The sequence below is a fragment of the Rana temporaria genome, chromosome 7, assembly GCF_905171775.1.
Source record: "Rana temporaria chromosome 7, aRanTem1.1, whole genome shotgun sequence".
NCBI classification, from domain to species: domain Eukaryota; kingdom Metazoa; phylum Chordata; class Amphibia; order Anura; family Ranidae; genus Rana; species Rana temporaria.
Genome location: NC_053495.1, coordinates 193,346,793 through 193,367,297, shown reverse-complemented (window position 1 = coordinate 193,367,297; position 20,505 = coordinate 193,346,793). Strand labels below are relative to the sequence as shown.

Genomic DNA, 20,505 nt, shown 5'->3' with positions numbered 1-20,505 from the left:
TGGTTCCACTCCTTCCTTACTGACAGAACGGAAATCTGCCTCGTTTACATAGGTAGACAACCATTCTGCCTCTGCTCGATGATCGACGGGTGCTAGCGGACATTGGGTCTGTGGTACCTGCCCCTGGGCTCCCGCTGTTTGTTTGTGTTCACAGCGGGAGCGAGCCCCCTACCCTGAAGACTCTGTGTATACACTTACACGTGATCTGGCACAGAGGTGCCACGCTGTTTAAAGTGACCCTTTTTTAACATAAAACACAGGTTTGCTTTTTAAAGGGTGAAAGAAAAAAATCGATTGAAAAGTTTTTCTGATTTTGGTGTGTTTCTCTTGCATGCTTAGGCGAACTAGAAGCAGATCAAGGAGAAGATCTCATTCAAAGTCTAGAAGCCGGCGGCGATCAAAGAGCCCACGCAGGCGAAGATCACACTCACGGGAAAGACCCCGCCGCACTCGATCCATATCCAGGTAATTGTCAATTTTCCTTTTCCTATGTATTCATCTTCCAGTGCTCACTGCAATTTTCCAGAACCTTTCCCCAAAATGTTATATTACTTTTAACTTCACATGATCCTAAAACCAACAGCTCTGTACTCCTGGACTTATCTCACTAATGTTAACTTTTTTTTTTTTTAGAGATAAAAAGCGAGAAGAAAAAGAAAAAAAACGATCCAAAACGCCTCCCAAAAGCTATAGCACAAGCAGACGGTCTAGAAGCGCAAGCAGGTAAAATCTCTTGCTGTGTGTGAAATCTTAATGTAGCATTGCAAGAAATAAGAATCGGCGATTTTTATCTGCTTTTCAAATGCATTGTCTAATGTATTTTTTATTTTATTTTTTTATTTCTAACAGAGAACGGAGGCGCAGGAAGAGTCGAAGTGCATCTCGGTCTCCTAAAAAGCCAAGGTCACCAAAGAGGAAGTACTCGCGCTCTCCTTCACCAAGGAGGTAATTTCTTTAGCTACCCAAAGTGTATGTGTTTCTACCCTTTAGGTCCCTTTCACACTGAGGCGTATTTCTGGCGTTTTAGCGCTAAAAATAGCTCATAAATAACACCTGAAATACTCCTGCCCCAGCATTCTCAATGCTAAAGCCTGAGGGCTTTCACACTGAGGCAATGCGCTGGCAGGAGGAAAAAAAATCTCCTGCAAGCAGCATCTTTGGAGCGGTATAGGAGCGGGGTGTTTACTGCTCCTATATCGCTCCTTCCCATTGAAATCAATGGGAAACCGCGGCAATACGCCTCTGTAGAGGCGCATTGCTGGCGGTATTAACCCTTTTCCGGCTGCTAGCAGGGGTTAAAAACGCACTGCTAGCGGTTGAAAATCGCGGTAAATACGACGGGTATAGTGGCGCTAAAAATCGCGCCACTGCACCTCCCATGCCCAGTGTGAAGTGACGTGACTCCCACGGGAGTCTATGCCCGGAAACGGGTTTGCTAGTTGCCCAGCTGTGATAGTTCATAAGCTTTCCACCGCTCCTACATTTTCACACTAAGGCCTGGTTTTGCAAAAATGCGATAGATTCCTCATCCTTACTCCAGGGTTATTGTTGTCTATACATTCTCTGGCATTACTTGAGGATAAAGTAAATGTTCTCTTGCTACTTCTGGAATCCCTTTTCCAAAGGAATGGCAAAGTTGAGCAAACATATAATTACGGTTATGTGCTCTCCTGTTCTTATTCAATGTAGTACGAATTCATCAAATTTATTTTTTCCTAAGAGCTGCCTAAAACAAGGCATAGTCTCATTCTCCAGATGTACTTTTTGGGTGCTGCTTTAAATCTTTTGTACAGCACATAATAGGCAGTTCCTATTTCAGGTTTTAAAGAAATGATAGATAGATATATATCTATATCTGTGTGTGTGTGTTAATGTTAAAAAAAAAAAAACACGCTACAGTCCATTTTAACATGGGTTCCTGTAGTTCTCATCTGTGTATTTTATGTAAATGGCCAGGGACTTTTTTTTTTTGGTTTCATAGACTTCATTGGATCAAAAGCGTGTATTGAAAAATGCACCTGCAATATGCAAACTGCAACCTGCATAAGTGTGAATTGGGCCTAAAAAAAAATGGAGCACATTCTAAATCACAGCTGCTTTTGGTAAATTGGGTGTCTGATGGGGCAGGAAAGTGGGAGGATTAGGCCACTGACAGAACCACCCTCTTACATGCACAGTCCTGACAGAGAATGAAAGTTAACAACTTCATCACCTCCCAAATAATGCTGATTTAAATAGATGGCTCAGCCTTTGCAGGATGGCATTTGGATAATCTAAAATATGGTAAAGCAAAATATAAAACAGATTTGCAAGTGCTCATTCATGCTCTACTTGTTATACTGCTGCTACTGCTTATAACTTGTTGGGCCCCGTGTCCATGGACTTTGGAGGGTGTCGATGAGCTAGCTTTTTACATCCGTTTAAAACACTCATGCAATCTTTTATTGAAAGGTGCAGCTGACCACCCTTTTTGACCTTAAAACTGCTTCTGTATTCCCATAGACTTGTATTGTGAGAAAAGTGGTTCTGCCACAAAAGCCAATTGATACATGCCCTTATTTTTGTTTTTTTATGAAAAATATTTAGTGATACTATGGGAGATGACAACATTTCTGATCTCACAAACAATTGAAACCTAAATCATGGGCAACTGACGGTTTCTCCTTTGTCAGATCAGTCAGACTCTGCAATGTATTTTGAACATTGTATTCCTGCCTCTAGACAGAAAATCCAACTAAGCATCTGAAGTATTGTACATTGGAGAATTCTGTGTAACTTTTTCCAAACTTGGAATTCCAGACACAAAAAAGAAAAGAAGAAGGATAAGGAACGTGAGAGGAACAGGGATGAAAGAGAACGATCGTCCAGTAAGAAGAAAAAGAGCAAAGATAAAGACAAGGAGAAGGATCGTGAGCGTGAACGCAGATCGGAAAGTGAAAAAGATGTGAAAGTAAGTTGAGGTTTTTTTTTTCAGGGATTTTTTTATTTTTATTTGCTATATACAAAAAGACAGAAAATTTTGGGGAAAAAACACTGTTTTGCTATAATATCCCAATTTAAACATTTAGGCTGGTATGTATTCTTGGTAAAAAAAAAAAAAAAAAAAAATCACAATAAGTGTATAGTGATTGGTTTACGCAAAAGTCTTAGCGCCTACAAAATGGGGGCTAGATTTGACCCTTTTTTTAATTTATTTATTTTTTACTAGTAATGGTGGCGGTCTGCAATTTTTGTCAGGACTGCGATATTGCGGCGGACACGTTTGACACTATTTTGGCACCATTCACATTTATACAGCGATCAGTGCTATAAATACTGATTACTGTATAAATGTGACTGGCAGGGAAGGGGTTAACACTATGGGGCGATCAAGGGGGTAAATGTGTTCCCTGGTAATGAGAGGAGCGGAGCTCTGGGCGGCCGCGTCACTGGTCCGTGGAGCAGGTAAGTGTCTTTATTAAACCTAAAAAAAAAAAGGCTGGAACTCCCTTTTTAAAGCAACACCGTGCTGAATAGCAACAAAATGCTCTGGTCACGAAGGGGATAAAATCTTCTAGTGCTCAGGTGGTTTAGTTGTGTGGTACTACACCACTAAATCATATTTTAGAGTCTTATCTCTTTGTTTTTCCACCCACACAGCAGGTAACCCGGGATTATGATGAAGAGGAGCAGGGCTATGACAGCGAGAAGGAGAAGCGAGAAGAGTTCTTGGTTTCAGAGGCCAGCGGGCCACAAGACTGCGAGTCTGCGCCTGAGCCAGCAGGCAGCGACTCGCCAAAGGACTCCAAAGTGAACGGAGACGATCATCACGAGGAAGACATGGATATGAGCGATTAAATCTCCTTATTTACCATGTGATTTTTATTTCTATTTAATATGTTCTAATTTTGGTTGTATGCAACACTGAGCTATTGGTGAATGTACATTTCCTTATGTTACTAGAGCTGTGCGGAAAGGTTTGTCTATCTAAAACATTGAAGTGGATAACCAGTTTTGTGTGGTGAAATAAACTTGTAAAATTTAAAAACCACCCCAATTTCTCTAGTGTGACGCAACTTAACAAATATGTTGCATGCGTCTAACACCTCGCATGATTATCATCATTTGCTACTTAGCTGCCCGTTCCCTTCCCTCCGCTCTCCTGTGTGCTAGACGGATCTACGCAGTACTTTAGTGGGGGGAAAGAGCTGTATGTGTGTTTGCAGTCATTAGACCCCCCCCCCCTGTTTTCACAGCCAGCACTTGTGTGCAGCAGAATGGATGACGGAACCTTTCTCTGCTCATGGGAATGAAACGCCTTCTGACAGTTTAATGTGGGGATTTAAGGCTTTAATCCACAGGTGCTCAACCTGTGTCCCTCCAGCTGTTGCAGAACTACAAGTCCCAGGCTGACCTCTTTACAAGCATGATTCTCAAGGGTAGAGACACAATGGGACTTGTAGTTCTGCAACAGCTGGATGGCCACAGGTTGCGCACCTATGCTTTAATCTGAAGGCTGTGAATGAGACCCCCCTCAATACTCTGTTTTGTGGTCTTCAGGATATAATCGGCTACAATAAAAAAACAGGCTTCTTCAATAAGCTAGCACATAAAGCAGCGATGTTTAGTGAGACAAAAAAAATATATCTGAAGGGAGGAGAACGCAGAAGCCCCCCTACAGTTTCCACTCTGCTCAGGGCTACCATACTTCAGAGAAGGTAAGCTTTGGTCAGTTGTGTTTTGGAAAGTACTTGCTTTTTTGGTGGGTTTTAAAGACCAGACTGTGCAACACAGACCACTTGGAGATCAAAGGGTTAACAAAGATGTGCCGCGACACCCAAAGGAATCTGAGCTGATCTGCCGAGCATTGGGCCTAGCCAGTCAGAACAGAGAATCAAATGGAAACCAAACCCTCCAAGGATGAAAGGGCTTTGCACATGTGTGAGGGTTTTGTACTTTGTGACAGTAGATGCCTCATTAGAAGGCTTGTTTGTTAGTCGGGGAGAGGCCATGTGTTTATAAACATGATTTTTTTTTTTTTTTTTAAGACTTTATTGAATTTGAACTAAAAATTATAGGTCAAATGCTGCATTCAACTTTTCTTAGATTTTTTTTTATTTTTAATATTGGGTTAGCATATTGACCATTTTAGTCTTTCAGAAGATCCCCCTCCTCGTCTGACTATATAATAGCCATGAAAAGCCCCAGTGTGAACCCATCACAACACTGCCCACCTTGGCTTATTCTCGGCAAAGTGACTGGCTCTTGATACCATTGGGTATGGGGGGGAGCATGTGACCTTCAGCCTATCCACCCAGGCTTCAGTGCTTGGGCCTGAGAGGCCACTAGCCATGGTCACAGTAAGTGCTAACAAAGAGCTTACACAAGAATTGGACCCATGACTCCAATGGAAAAAATGTTACAGTGCAGATGAGCTTTTAAGAGAACCCTTTGTCTGAAATGAATGTAAATCTGAGGTTGGCTCCAGGTTATAGCATGTTGTCCTGGATTTGTCACATCATTGCTGGTTTTTGTCTGCCTTATTAAACAAGCCTGCTAGCGTTTTAACACTTATGTCTTGACCGTTCACTTAAAACTTTTTTGCTGTGTAAATCAATTTAAAAAGTACTGCATTTTAATTGGATATTTTTGTATACTGTTGAGGTCTTTTCTTTCCCCTTTCCAGAATGTACCCCGCTGATATTGTGTTCTCTTAGTGCTGTAGTATACTGATGGTGATTCCATTCTTACACACAGTAGTCAGTGAATTTTTATTTTATTTTTCTGTTTTTCAGTTTCAAAAAACAAACTTTTTTTTTTTTTTGGTTGATGACCCAGTAACGAAAGCTAGTTTCCAGTCTGTGCCATCTCGTTGTACAGTTCCTGAAATTTTTTGTTTTACAAGAAACTTTGATAATAAAATATATAAACCAGAATTGCTGGTTTCATTTTATTTGTAAGGCGTGTTGATTTTTTATTTTTTTTGGACTGCATGGTTTGTGTATTGTTCCCTATTATCTCTGTGCATGCACTGTGGATTATTTTAAGCTAACCAAGACACAATGTGATTTTAAAGTACCTGAATAAATATATTGGGACTTAGGCCTCATCCAAAAAAATGTAGACAAAAGTTAGGCCCCTTTCACATTGAGGCGTTTTTCATGCGGTACAGCGCTAAAAATAGCGCTGCTATACCGCATGAAAAAAATCTTGCTCTGCAGGCTTCAATGTGAAAGCCCGAAGGCTTTCACACTGAAGCGGTGCAGGAGCGCTCCAAAAGTCCTGCTAGCCGCATCTTTGGAGCGGTGTGTTTACTGCTCCTATACCGCCCGCAATACGACGGTATAGCGGCGCTACAAATAGCGCGGCTATACCGTCACTGCGGCTCCACTGCCCAATGTGAAAGCAGCCTAAGGGCAAGTACTGAGGTAAAAAAAAAAAACCTGAACCCTACAAAGGCGGAATCTAACTGCCATGAAGTGGAGACAGGTTTAAAAATTTACAAAGTTTATTATACAATTTAAAATGTTCAAACTAGTGTCCCCTCCCAACAAAAAAAATGGACGACTAGACAATACACATAAAGACATTGTTTGTGGTTAGTAAGATAAACAAGGTTTGAATGGATTAATCTCTTTTTTTTTTCTCTGCATGGTTGATTTTCGCCAAGAAAAATGTCTTCAGGACCCAGACACCAAATGATTAACGTTAACCACTTGAGCCCTGGACCATTTTGTTGCTTAAGGACCAGGCAGGCACCTTTTTGCGATTCGACACTGCGTCGCTTTAACTGACAATTGTGCGGTCGTGCGACGTGGCTCCCAAACAAAATTGGCGTCCTTTTTTCCCAAGTTGTCTTCAAGGACAGCCCTTGAGAGATGGAGCTCCTCCCTGGACAGGAAACGCATTGCCTCCAGCTCTTTGAAAGGCGGTCCCCTCAGGCACCTGGTCAGTTATTTTTGTTTTGTTTTTGTGTGTGTTTCCTCTGTCGGAGGAGACATGTTGCCAGAAGGAACTGTCTTTGAAAGGGGAGATGGGTCCTGGAGAGTATCCATCAACAAGGGCCGTAAGGAAGCCTCAGATGAAAGTGCCCCCCCCCCGTAAAAACTGTGCGGCCGTGGGTTCCCTCCGCATGTGCAGGAAATTCCCCGTTCCCTCTTCTCTCCGGAGCATAGCGTCGGCAGCAAGAGAATTCGCTCTCCTTGCGCTGGGCGCCGTGACCGGAAGACTCCGAGCGTCATCGCTGTGTGCCGGAAACGCTGGTTCCGGTTTCTGGCGCAGAGAAAGAGGGAAGGCAGAGTTGGCCTTCAAAGGTGTAACACTATGGGCTGAGAGTCGCCTAAATACTGGAGCACCATGGAGGCATCCCACGCTCCCAGGGGAGTCAAACGCCGGCTCTTCACAGGTAGGCTGGCCTGGCCAGAGCCTTTTTGTTTCCTGTGTTTTTCACCTGCATAGAAGGGGAACCAGAAAGTTCAGGAGAATCAATTCAGAGCTCGGTGGGCACCTTAGGACAGGGGAGGAGACGGGCACAACTTTTTTTTGTCTCTACTTGCTTAAAAGCTCCCTCTCAGAAGGATCCTAGTGCACAGGCATTACCACCAAAGACAAGAAAAAAATGCCCCTCTTGCAACACAAGACTCATCCAACTACACTAAAACGTTGTTCTTCCTGTATCTCAGTGGTACTAAACGGCGAGGAGGATTCCCCTTTTGCCGAATTCCTTGGTTCTTTCAAGGATGAGATTAGGGCCGAAACAACTAATCGATTATAATTTTCATAATCGATTAATCGGCCAGTAACATAATGGGGTTAAAAAAAAACTAAAACTTGCCCTTTATAGTACAAAAAAGCAAATCGCTACTGTAAATATTACTTTCACTGTCCCACAGTAAAAAAATTAACCCCTTACAGTAGCGATTATTTGCTAGTTTTTGTACTTATTTGTTTTTTTTTTAACCCCATTATGTTACTAAACATCTCAGGCCGGGGGTCACCTGTTTTTTGGTGCTTTTTGCAGAAACACACTACAGTTCATTTACATGTCTTCCTATGGGACACGTTCACATCCATGATTTTTTTCAGCTGCTGCCTATTTGGAAAGGGCAAGGACTTTTTAACGCAAAACGGTGCTTTGTTTCTTTTTGGTTCAATATACTTCAATGGAGAAGCTGCAGAAAAGCGTGTAATGTGTTTTTGCGGCAATTTGTGTTTTTTGTAATCTGCCCAACAACAAATTGGCCCAAAAAATGTAAAAATTCTATTTTTTTTTTTTTTTTTAAGGCTATTATCCGTTTAATCTGCCAACTAATGGATTATGAAAATAATCGGTAGTTGCAGCCCTAGATGAGATGCAGTCCACCTTCCAATCTTTAAGAAAATTTATTGCAGATACTCAAACTCGGGCTTACCTGCCAGGCAACAAGTGGTGCCCACCTCCCCTACTCCGGTAGCTTCAGGAGAACCTGTGGAGAATAAGATTTTCCTTAGAAATACTGACCTGGATTCCTCCCAGTCGAATTCTGAGCAGGTAAAAGGTCAGGATGACTCGTGTACCCCCACCAGATTCAAACTCCCCCAAGAGGAAGTAGACAAATTAATAGGGGCTATTCACAAAACCTTGGAGTTTAAGGAAGAAAAAAACCTTGCTATCACGGCATAAGATCTACCAGGGTTTAAACAAAAGAAAACCCAAAGTATTTGCAGTACACAAGTTAATTTTAGATTTGGGAAATGGAAGGAACCTGATAAGAGGCCTTTCTTTTCAGATGGACTGAAAAGAAGGTTCCCTTTTGATGTGGACCCCAGTTCAGTCTGGAACCAGTCCCCTAAACTTGATGCCCCCTAGGGAAGGTGTCAAAGCGCTACAATTTAGTCTTCAAGGACATGGGACATCTAGGGACCTCATGGATAAGAGAGGGGATGTAATCCTCAAAAGATCCTGGGACACAGCTATGGCCAATCTTAAGCCAGCACTAGCAACCACCTGTGTAGCCCGAAATTATGAATTTTGGCTAAAGCAATTACAGGAACACCTGACAGGTACCCCAGGGCAGAGTTGTTAAAATGCCTTTTAAAGCAGTAGGTTTTATTGCAGACGCCTCTACGGAATCCGTAAAAATTATCAGCCAGGGAGGCTTCACTGTCCGTAGCAGCCAGGAGAACTCTTTGGCTCAAAACCTGGCCGGGAGATACAGCCTCAAAATTATGCATAATGTAGTGTTCCCTTTTTGGCAACCCGCTAGATCAGGGATATGTAATTAGCGGACCTCCAGCTGTTGCAAAACTACAAGTCCCATCATGCTTCTGTCTCTGGGAGTCATGCTTGTGGCTCTCAGAGTCTTGCTATGCCTCATGGGATTTGTAGTTCTGCAACAGCTGGAGGTCCGCTAATTGCATAGCTCTGGGCTAGATGAAGCCTTAGAACGTACAGCTAAGAAAAATAACTTTCCTCAAAGGAAAGTTATTCCCCAGGATGTTTTTTCATTCCTACAAGGGACAGAAGAAAACACAAGACAAATGGAAGCCAAACAAACCCTGGTCGGCACAGAGAGGGAAACAAAAGGCAAACGTGCGCTTTAACCCTCCTGACAAAAATCCCAAGCCACAGTGATGCCAATAACCATGTGGGAGGAAGATTGGGAGACTTCCTTCCGCAATGGAAAAAAAAAACTGACCACCAACAGTTTTATCAGGGGAGTAATAGAGAAAGGGTATGCCCTGGAATTCAACCAAAAACCTCCAGCAAGATTCTTGGTTACTCAATTAGTGAGGGACCCAGCAAAAGCGCAGGCATTACCACAACTCATAGGCGAACTAGTGGACCAGAAAGTCCTGGTCCCCGTTCCCAAACAAGAGGAAGGAAGGTTTTTTTTTTTACTCGCACGCATTTCTGGTGCAGAAAGCATCAGGCAAATACCGCCTGATATTCAATCTAAAACCATTAAACACAGTCCTACAATACAAAAAATTCCGGATGGAATCGATCTACTCTGTAAAATTTGCGCCAAAAAGACTGTTATATGGCAAAGATGGATCTAAAGAACGCCTATCTTCACATCCCCCATCAGGTAAAGCTCCCAAAAATGTCTCCGTATAGCTATACGGATAGAGAAAAACGTCTACCACTTTCAAAGCCGAGCTCTCCCCTTCGGCGTATCCGAGGATCTTTACGAAGATCCTGGCAGAGACTCCAGCACCACGAAGACTCCAAGCCATAACGATTATTCCTTACTTGGAAGACTTGCTGTTTATAGCACCAACAAAGCAGAAACTACTAGAAGATCTGGTAGTCGCCCAACAGTGGTTAACCCAGTTGGGTTGGATCATCAACATGGAGAAATTGAACCTCACAAAAGATCCTGTTTTTGGGTTACATAATCAGTCCAACAGAACAAAAAAAAAACATACTCCCACAAGACAAAATTGATCGTCTGGGACAACGGATGGCACAAATACAGACAAATATCCCAGTTACAATAAGAAAAATGTCAGCCCTAGGACTCATGACCGCCTCCATCCCGGCAGTTAAATGGGCCAGGTTTCATCAAAGACCACTCCAGTCCTTTCTCCTACAAAACCTAATGGCAAAGGACTTGGAGGACAAGGTGTACCTCCCAGAAAAAACAAAGCAGGCCCTCTGGTGGTGGAGAAACCAAAGCAATCTACAACAAGGACTGCTGTGGAACTCCCCGATTCCATGCATATTAACTATGCATGCTAGCAACCAGGGATGGGGGGCCCATCTTGATGGGCACAGGGCACTTGGACTCGTCTAGAGAATAAACACACTCATCCCAACTACAGAGAACTAAAGGCTGTAGCCAGAGGAATCTCGGCATTCCAAAGTCAGCTCAGACACCAACACATACAGGTCAGATCGGACAATATAACCTCTGTAGCATAACTAAACAAACAGGGAGGAACCAGGAGTCCCACCCTGATGAACATAGCACAGGAAATATTTGCATGGGCAGAGGAAAATCTGGAATCGCTTTCAGCAATCCATTTCAAAGGGATACAGAACGACCTAGCCGATTTTTTTGAGCAGACAATCTCACAAGAAGAATGGTCAGTAGATCCGACAGTATTTGTGGAAATAGTTTCCAAGTGGGGCCTTCCGGAGATTGACTTATTTGCCAACAGAGAAAACACCAAACTACCAGAGTTTTTCTCGCTGAACCCAAGGGATCAACCAATAGCAGTCGATGTCCTCCAGAATGCATGGGCTAAGTTACGCCTTCCCACCTCTACATCTGTTACCGAGAGTCCTCTCCAAGTTCAGGACAGAGAAGACTTCTCTTATCCTAATAGCCCCCTTTTGGCCAAAGAGGACATGGTTTTCACTTCTGCTATCGTTAGTGGATCGACCACCTTGGATGTTACCGTGCAGTCAGGACCTGCCATCCCAGGGTCCAGTACGACATCCCAATCCAGCCATGCTAAAGCTAGCGGCCTGCTATCTGAAGTAGACATCCTGAAATCCAAGGGTCTATCTGACAGAGTGATATACCTAAAAATCTGGAGGAAATTTAACCCCTGGCTAACAGAAAACAGTAAAAGAGAATACGATTCTCCAACAATATTGGAGTTTCTGCAAGAGGGCATTGACAAAAAGTTATCTTTAAGCACGATTAACTAGTTGCCGACCAGCCGCCGTCATTCTACGGCGGCAGGTCGGCTCTCCTGGGCGAGAGCCCGTAGCTATACGTCGGCTCTTTTAGTGGCCACTAGGGGCGCGTGTGCGCTGCCGGAAAGTGCCTGGCGTGCGGGTGTGATCGCCGGCGGGCACCCACGTTTGCTCGTTACAGAGCGGGGAACGGGAGCTGTCCCAGTCCTGTCAGGGGGGGAAACGCTGATCCTCTGTTCATACAATGTATGAACAGAAGATCAGTGTTTCCCCTAGTGAGGCCACCCCCCCCCCCCCTCCACAGTAAGAACACACCCAGGGACATACTTAACCCCTTCCCTGCCCCCTAGTGTTAACCCCTTCACTGCCAGTGGCATTTTTATAGTAATCCAATACATTTTTATAGCACTGATCGCTATAAAAATGCCAATGGTCCCAAAAATGTGTCCGAAGTGTCCGCCATAATGTCGCAGTACCGAAAAAAAAAATCGCTGATCGCCGCCATTACTAGTAAAAAAAAAATATATTAATAAAAAAATGACATAAAAATACCCCCTATTTTGTAAACGCTATAACTTTTGCGCAAACCAAACGCTTATTGCGATTTTTTTTTATGAAAAATATGTAGAAGAATACGTATTGTCCTAAACTGAGGAAAAAAAAATGTTTTTTTATATATTTTTGGGGCATATTTATTACAGCAAAAAGTAAAAAATATTCATTTTTTTCAAAATTGTCGCTCTATTTTTGTTTATAGCGCAAAAAATAAAAACCACAGAGGTGATCAAATACCACCAAAATAAAGCTCTATTTGTGGGAAAAAAAGGACGCCAATTTTGTTTGGGAGCCACGTCGCACGACCGCGCACTTGTCAGTTAAAGCGACGCAGTCTCGAATCGCAAAAAGTGCTCTGTTCTTTGGGCAGCAATATGGTCCGGGGGTTAAGTGGTTAAAGTACAGATTGCAGCCCTATCAGTCTTTTTACAGCATTCCTTACAACAGGATACGATTATAAATAGGTTTTGTAAAGCAATCTCTAAACAACGCTAAGTCCCATGCCGTAAAGTTCAGACATGGGACCTGTCAATAATGTTAAAAGCAGTCATTGGGGACCCTTTTGAGCCATTATCAGAGGCACCCTTAAGACTAATTACCCTAAAAACAAACAGTCTTCCTTGTCGCCGTGACTTCCGCTCGCAGAGTCAGCGAACTCCAAGCTCTGTCAATTAGAGAGCAAATATTGGAGGATAGAGCCATTCTAAAGACTGACCAATAGAGATGGCCCGGCGGTCGTTTCGCGGTGAACTTTGCTCATTCACGGTCCGCCAAACCGGCGGACATCTGGCGATGTTTGCGGCGGTCCGCAATTTTACATGAAGAACTTTGACCTGTGACACATCCATCAGGTGGTGCAGGACAGCCAATTGAGACATTTCAGCACATGGACATACCCCCTACCTTATAAATAGACCTGATCGGGCGGCCATCTTACATTCTGCTTTTTGTCAGTGTAGGGAGAGGTTGGTGTCTGGAGCAGGGACAGGCTGTATTCAATCAAATAGCTATCTAAAAGGTCCACAAAAGTTATTTTAAGGACTGGTATAGGTGTACTACTTGCTGTGCAGTATATAGGTGTGTAATACATTCATATACTTTTTGTCACTGTAGGGACAGGTTGCTGTTTCGAGCAGGGACACACTGTAGTGACACAAATCCTTACCTAACAGGTCCACAAAAGTCCTTTCAAGAACTGGTATAGGTGTACTACTTGCTTTACAGTACATAGGTGTAATATACACTTATAATATACTTTCAAATATAGAAAGCATATTATAGTGGATTTGTATTGTGCAGCATTGTTACTTGGCGGTGTATTTGGTCACTGCTGAATTTTTGCCTCTTTCGCTGCGTTACCTCTGCTACACACATTGATAAAATTTCCTGAAAAAAAATGTTTTTTCAGAACTGGTGCAATAAACCAGTGGCCCCCCAAAATGACAGATTTTGTTATATACCTTCTTCCACATATACTGCGCTTCTCTAGAGAATTTTGTCACAGGGTCATTTAAAAAAATGACAGGAAGAGGAAGAGGCACGCCCTCTGTCGAAGTCGGAAGTGACGAAACGCGTCAGGGCGTGGCTACAACAGCGCAACAAGGAAGCAGAGTTGCGTTCCACAGCCGACCAGCCGGATTCGACGATCACAGCACCACGCTCCATAGGACCAGTGCGGCCTCTGGCGTTGAAAGGACGGCGGTGACTGCGGTGATATCACTCTGCTTACCTATCTATTTGGCTCATTTACAAGTGATTTCTCTGTACGGGCATTACCATAGGGGATTTACACATAGGGTGCTCTAACATTCAGATTACTGCACTATTATTTGTACCTTGTCTATCTGTCTCATTCCATGTGTCCCCCTATGACCATCCGTGACAGTATTTGAGGACTGAGAGTGATGCATTCAAGGGATCATTAATCCATACTGTTCCTGGCCGTGGTAAGCTCTACCCCTTTAGGGGAGATATTCCACAGTTTCACTTCTCTTTGGGTGCACTCATCTGATTGGTGTGGGGTGCACTTAACACCTTTCAAGTGATCACTCCACGCATCACTGTTGCAGATCCTCCTTTAAGCTCCTTCACGAGCTATTTTAAACCACTCTTTTTAGCGCTGTTTTATCATTTTTTGAATTATTTGATTCTTTTATATTTGATACTTGGTTTTATACTTTTAAATGGTCTTCCATTTTGTTTAAATAGCTGCTTCTAGGATTTTACCATTTCTATTTATTTACTGGTATTTCCTGCACTGCTTTGGAGATTGGCACATCACCTATCACTTGGGCTGTGTTTTCTAAACATAGTACTTTGGCGCCGGGCGTGCATCGTTGGCCTTTTTTCTTGCACCTCACGTTCTAGAGGAAGAGGCAGGCCCTCCCACAGGGGTAGTAGGGCAGGAGCACCAGGCCAGAGCCAAAGTGGGAAGTGGCACAATGTTCGTTCGATTACGTCAAAGGACGCACCAGACTTGGTTGACTGGCTCACCACCACCATATACCATCCGCTTGAGTCACAGGAATTATTTCCCGATCCATCAGAAGACATTTATGAAGCACAGTCATTCTTGTCATTGGATCAGGAAGAGGAGGTAGCAACAGCCAGCACTCAGCAGTCTGACGACAGTACTCAGATCAGCCCAAGGAGGTTGGTGCCCGCTGTTGCTGCCTACTCCGAGATCTCTATTGTTAGTAATGGGGAAGGTGACGTCGATGATGACGTCTCTACAGACATCACGTGGGTGCCCACAAGAGAGGAAGAGGAGGGGAGTTCAGAGGGAGAGATGGACCAGCAGATAGGGAGGAGAAGCAGGCCGAACTTACATTGCACAGGAGGGACAAACCAGACTCCTAATGTATCAGGAGTGAGCCATCAACCATGTACGGTCACATCTGGAGCTCCCAGGACTCCGGCCCATGGCTCCGCAGTGTGGGCTTTTTTTTAAAGTGTCAGCTGCAGACAATAGTGTTACCATCTGTAGTAAACGCATAAGTCGCAGTAAGCCCAGCTCTCACCTAGGGACGACCTCCTTAAGAAGGCACCTGGCCTCCCATCACCGAGCCCAGTGGGAGCAACGCCATCAGAACCCACAAAGCCACACTCCAGGCTCTAACCGTCCAGCCTCTTCTCCTTTATGCTTACAATTGTTCTCCACTGCAAAAAGGCAGGCTTCCGTGGCCCAAATGTTTAATCGTAAAAAAAAAAAAACGCTGGCTATATGTACTCTCAAAGTACCTGAGCTATATTGCCTCTCATATGCAATTAATACTTGTTACTACATACACTATATGTTCTCTCAAAGTACCTAAGCTATATTGCCTCTCATATGCAATCAATACTTGTTACTACTAATACTATATGTACTCTCAAAGTACCTGAGCTATATTGCCTCTCATTCCTTTCTATTAGTTGCCAGTACAACTTGTGTATTATACGTGTATCCTCAAAGTACCTGAGCTACACTATCTCTCGTATGCAATTAATACTTGTTACTACAAATACAATTTACTACGTGCTTGACAGAAGTATGAAATACTTGTAGGCCTTGTCCTAATTGTTGAACATGTTCGCTTTTCTATGCTAGGGGTTGATTCCATTTCATAGCATCTCCCCTAGTGGCCTAAATACATCTCTACATGCTAAGGTTGATATGATGTAGAGCAGTGGTCATCAACCCTGTCCTGCAGGGCCCACTAACAGGCCAGGTTTTATGTATTACCTTGGGGAGATGCAGTCTAGAATACTGCAATCACTGAGGAGCAAATGATATCAGCTGTGATGTATTTAAGTTATCTTGCAAACCTGGCCTGTTAGTGGGCCCTGCAGGACAGGGTTGATGACCACTGATGTAGAGAACTCCCAAACTCCTGTTGCTAGGAGTGACGCCTGGGGTCCAGTACTGATAATCACCTGCATGTAGTGGTGTATTGGGATATTGACCATGAACTAATTTTAAACGCTAAGCCTTGGTCGCATGTTGTAATGTGTCCATGCTTAGTAGCTCAACACCTTTCTTTATGTGACACAGAGATGATGTATAGATCCCCCAAACTCCTGTTGCGAGGAGTGACGCCTGGGGCCTAATACGGAGTTGTCGCATAGAGAATCGCATTGAATTCCTTGTTAACCGCAGTTGTGGTTCACTCCGTTCACCAGTGCTGTTACAATGCCTAATGTACCACCAGCCACAGAATACAAAGTTGTTTGCTGTCAGGTGAACGCCTGTTGGCAAATTTTTGGGGCCTGTAATGGCCGCCACTTACTTATGTATCCGGCTCTTCACTTAATACTTCTGGTAGGCCAGTGTCTATGTTGTAGGACTATTTGTGCATAGCTAGTAAGTATATTGTGGCTGCAAATATGACCTGCAGATTTTTAATATTCGCCTGCCATTAAAGTCAATAGGGCCCACCGCAAACTTGCGGACATTTGCGAAAGATCGCGGTTAGCGTTCGCGGTGCTTCCTGGATCAGAAGTAGCATGTATGTGCCGAGCGCAAGCCACGCCCACCACACCTGACTATCCCCGCCCAGTCAGTGTCCCTGTGACAATCTAGGACGTTCTGGAATCCACTAGAACTGCCAAGGGTTTTATCCAGCTCTACATTCCAGGGAGAACAGCCACTGACCAGCCAGCTGCAACGGTGCCCTAACACTGATGAACGCTCTTCTAACTTTATTCCTGTAAGTTCAAGTAAAAGTGATTTTGATACTACACTCAGAAGGAGCTGATTGCTTTTGTGTTCTTGCTATTGCTGAGTTTCTTCTAGCTCTTTAACAGCAGCTATCACTGAGTTATCTGGACACCTTTGGACTTTGATTGTTTTATTGCATCTTTTGTGTTTGAATATTTGGGACTTATCTTACAGCGTGACAGATTATTCCCTTTCTTTGCATGGGCACCAATTTGCTTGTTTTGTCTCTCTTGTATCCCAACCTTTACATTTTACCCAACACAGCTGGTACTATTACCCCACTGTTCCTTTCAATACAGTGTTGCCTGAGCCTGCCAAAGTTCCTCGCCTGATGGCTATATTCCAAGGCTCCCCTCTATACATTTTGCACTGTTTATCACATCTCAATTGGGACTCCATTCAATATTTCCATCCAGCAATAGCGATACTTCCTACCAAGCAGGAATGGATGGCCATCCAAGTGCAGAAATCCCACTCTTCAATGTGGGAATCCTCAGTTGACAATATCCAAAGTCTGATGCATTTTCTCTAGTAGTGACAGTGCAGTCAAGAGGGGTACATAGCACCCTCCACGACACACATCACTCAACTTGTTGCAGAAAAGTACCCAGAGGTGAAGGTCCTGTAGCACAAAAGGTGATGTCAAGTGGAGATAAGGTTAAAAAATTTCCAAATGAAGCGGAAACCATCTGTTCTGAGAAACCAGATGAAAGTCCAAAGTAAAGGGATGTACACTAAACAGGAATGGGGGGGGGGGGGGGGGGACTCACTACCCCCATCCCACACAAAAAGCAACAGGTTGTACCTGAGACTTTTTGGTTCATAGACACCATTTTAACTTCTCAAGTCCAGGCATAGGTGGTGTGTCCACATGAAGAGGGGAGAGGGCATTAGGAGGATGCACCCTATATACCCTAGGACAGGGATCCTCAAACTACGACCCTCCAGCTGTTGTAGAAATACACATCCCATGAGGCATTGTAACAGGCTGACATTCACAGACACAACTAGGCATGATGCGAAGTGTAGCTCCTGAACAACTGGAGGGCCATGGTTCGAAGACCCATGCCCTAGAACAGGTGTGCCCAACCAGTGGCCCACGAAGCCCTCTGATGTGGCCCACGACCTCCTGCTCTGGGATGGAATAAAATAGAATACTGTGCTTTGAGCAGCAATAAGTGTATCTTGAGGACTCTGAAAAGTCAGGTGTTTACTAAGGAGGGGTCCTTGTGAACCCTGACGGATGAGTTGAGAGCTATAAAGTACTGCACAGTTCTCTACCATATGTGAGGATATAGAGCTCAACAGGAAGGAGGAGTGCAAGCCACTGGGATTAATACATTTCCAAAACCCACTTGAAACAAAATCTTGAGAAACAATACACACAAACTGAATAAAACAGATTGATCTTTGTTTAATTAAACCAGTACTAGGTGTGGTTTCAGCAAGAAATGGTTATCATTAACTCGTTTACTAGTTACAAAACAAACAGCAAAAAACAAAAAAAGTATGACAAAGTGTACATCTTCCAGTAAAAATCTCTGCGGTGATGGGGGGGGATCGGGGACAACCTTCAATGCGGCGGGGGTGGGGGGTGTGTAAAGGACTCTTCATTCCCTTTCAGTAAAAAGCAACATTTTGGAAGACCTGACTTGTGAGCCTGAAAATCTGCTTCATATTACCCAGGGTGCACCGAGTGAGATACATACATTATATGTCCATTATAAAGGTTTCCATCCCAGCAAGGTCACGGATCTTACTGGAAACCGCATGGAAGAAATTCCCATCAACATACAGTACCATTGGCGGCATTTTTTTTTTTTCCTTTTGCAATTATTTTATGATAAAAATGCAGTCCTTTTAAAAGAAAAGCAAAAATTCTTTACAGGGAATTTTTTTTATTATTATTATTTACAAAATTCCCAACAAGATGATTAATATTGCAATATTTAAAAACCAGGTTAGGAGGTTGTCTAGTGAAAGACATTTTTTTTTTCCTTTTACACAAGTGTGTTTCTGTCCCTTTTTAATAGACCTTTAAAAAGCCCCTTTAAAGCTTGTTTGACTAGCTGCTGCATGATAGCGGTTACCCCACTCTAGAGACTGTCTGGCTTCTGAAACAAATTAATATAACCCTTTCCAGCATATTAGGATAAAAATCTACGTACTGCTCAAAAATCAATTCGATGGTGATGCATGCATCCCAGGTGGTTATGAAAAAAAAAAAGGGAACGTATGAGATAGATTGTATATATATGTATATATATATATATATATATATATATATATATATATATATATATATATATATATATATATATATATATATATATATATATATATATATACATATATACATATATATACATATATATACATATATATATATATATACATATACATATATATATATATACACATACACACACACATTTTTTTTCCTTTAAATGAAAGAAAAAAAGTTAAATAAAAAATGTATCAATGTGTTAAAAAATAAAATAAAAATTTGCACCCACTCTGGAGCAAAGCCTCCCCTGTGAGTGTGATGGTCTGCACTGATGCATTCAGTCAATGTTTTTTTTAGGTAGACTACAGAAGGACACACCTTCTATTTTTTTTTTATATATATATATCCAGCAAACAGGAATCTATACATAATATTACATAGAACATAATTTATGGAAAAGAGATTATTTAAAAGTTCACCCTAAAATATAAGGTGGAATTATACAAGATTTGAGTGTCAAAAAAGTCCTTGAACACAACTGGATGATCCGCAGCTGCAGGAATTAAACTGAGAAAAAGAAAAAAGAAAAAGTGTAAGGAAGGGTGGGGGTGGGGTATTGAGATTGTCCCATAATGCCCCTGGCTTGCCGGACTGCGCAGCTGGTTATCGATCCCAGAGGTAATGGATCACAGATTACGAGAGATCAGAAGCGGTTTCGCTTGCAATAGAACACAGATCGCCTCGACTGTGCGTTTTTCCCCCCCCAAAGAATCTCATCCGATTTTCCCCACATAGAGTCTTACTCTACACCCAAATCCTCTATGAGATCTATAAGTCGGGGAAACGGCTTGGATCCTCTTTGTAGTCATCCGGTATTGTAAAGATGGACTCTTCAAATTCTCCATAGCGAAACTCTTGAAAAGTTACAGTGGCTGTAATGGTTGGGAATACGGGGATATCTGCCAACAAAAAAACACATTTGGGAAATTATGTAAAAATATGCCAAAAATGAGTGAACACCTGACCATTATATATCCGGTATATTGTCACAGTATAGCAGACCATCCCTCTAAATAGAGTTCAGGTGTATACACAGTCAAGGTAAAAGTTAAAGGGATACCATGTTTTTTTTTTAAACCCGTTATACTTACCTCCACTGTGCAGTTCGTTTTGCACAGAGTGGCCCCGCTCCTCGTCTTCTGGGGTCCCACAGCGTCTGTCTCAGCTCCTCCCCGCAAGAGCCAACCCTTTCTGAGAAGTGCTCTTCCGAGGGGGTTACCTTGCGGGCTGCGCTCCCGTGTTATATACTGGGTGTGCATAGCCGTCGAGTGTATGACTTGGCCTTGCGTCATTGGATTTGATTGACAGCAGCAGGAGCCAATGGCTGTGTTACTATCAATCTATCCAATGAGTAGC

At 43.0% G+C, this 20,505-nt stretch overlaps 2 protein-coding genes and 1 non-coding gene across 5 annotated transcripts in view; 2 read left to right on the top strand and 1 right to left on the bottom strand.

Moving 5' to 3' along the window:
• The window catches only part of SRSF11 (serine and arginine rich splicing factor 11), a 45,918-nt gene extending 39,979 nt beyond the window's left edge, over positions 1-5,939 (top strand). For all 3 annotated transcript variants that reach the window (XM_040360714.1, XM_040360716.1, XM_040360715.1), the window contains 5 exons: positions 340-465; positions 634-723; positions 850-945; positions 2,800-2,950; positions 3,640-5,939. In XM_040360714.1, coding sequence (XP_040216648.1) covers positions 340-465; positions 634-723; positions 850-945; positions 2,800-2,950; positions 3,640-3,837 — 661 coding nt within the window. In that variant the 3' untranslated portion in view covers positions 3,838-5,939. The remainder of the gene's footprint in view (positions 1-339; positions 466-633; positions 724-849; positions 946-2,799; positions 2,951-3,639) is intronic.
• Positions 1,521-1,649, top strand: LOC120946424. The gene has a single exon (XR_005750746.1). It is a non-coding gene; the product is annotated as a small nucleolar RNA SNORA49 (small nucleolar RNA).
• A 13,525-nt stretch (positions 5,940-19,464) lies between the features above and the next one.
• ANKRD13C (ankyrin repeat domain 13C) overlaps positions 19,465-20,505 on the bottom strand; it is a 55,209-nt gene continuing 54,168 nt past the window's right edge. Inside the window, exon 13 of the mRNA XM_040360713.1 lies at positions 19,465-20,048. Within this exon, the coding sequence (XP_040216647.1) occupies positions 19,918-20,048 (131 nt within the window). The 3' untranslated portion in view covers positions 19,465-19,917. The remainder of the gene's footprint in view (positions 20,049-20,505) is intronic.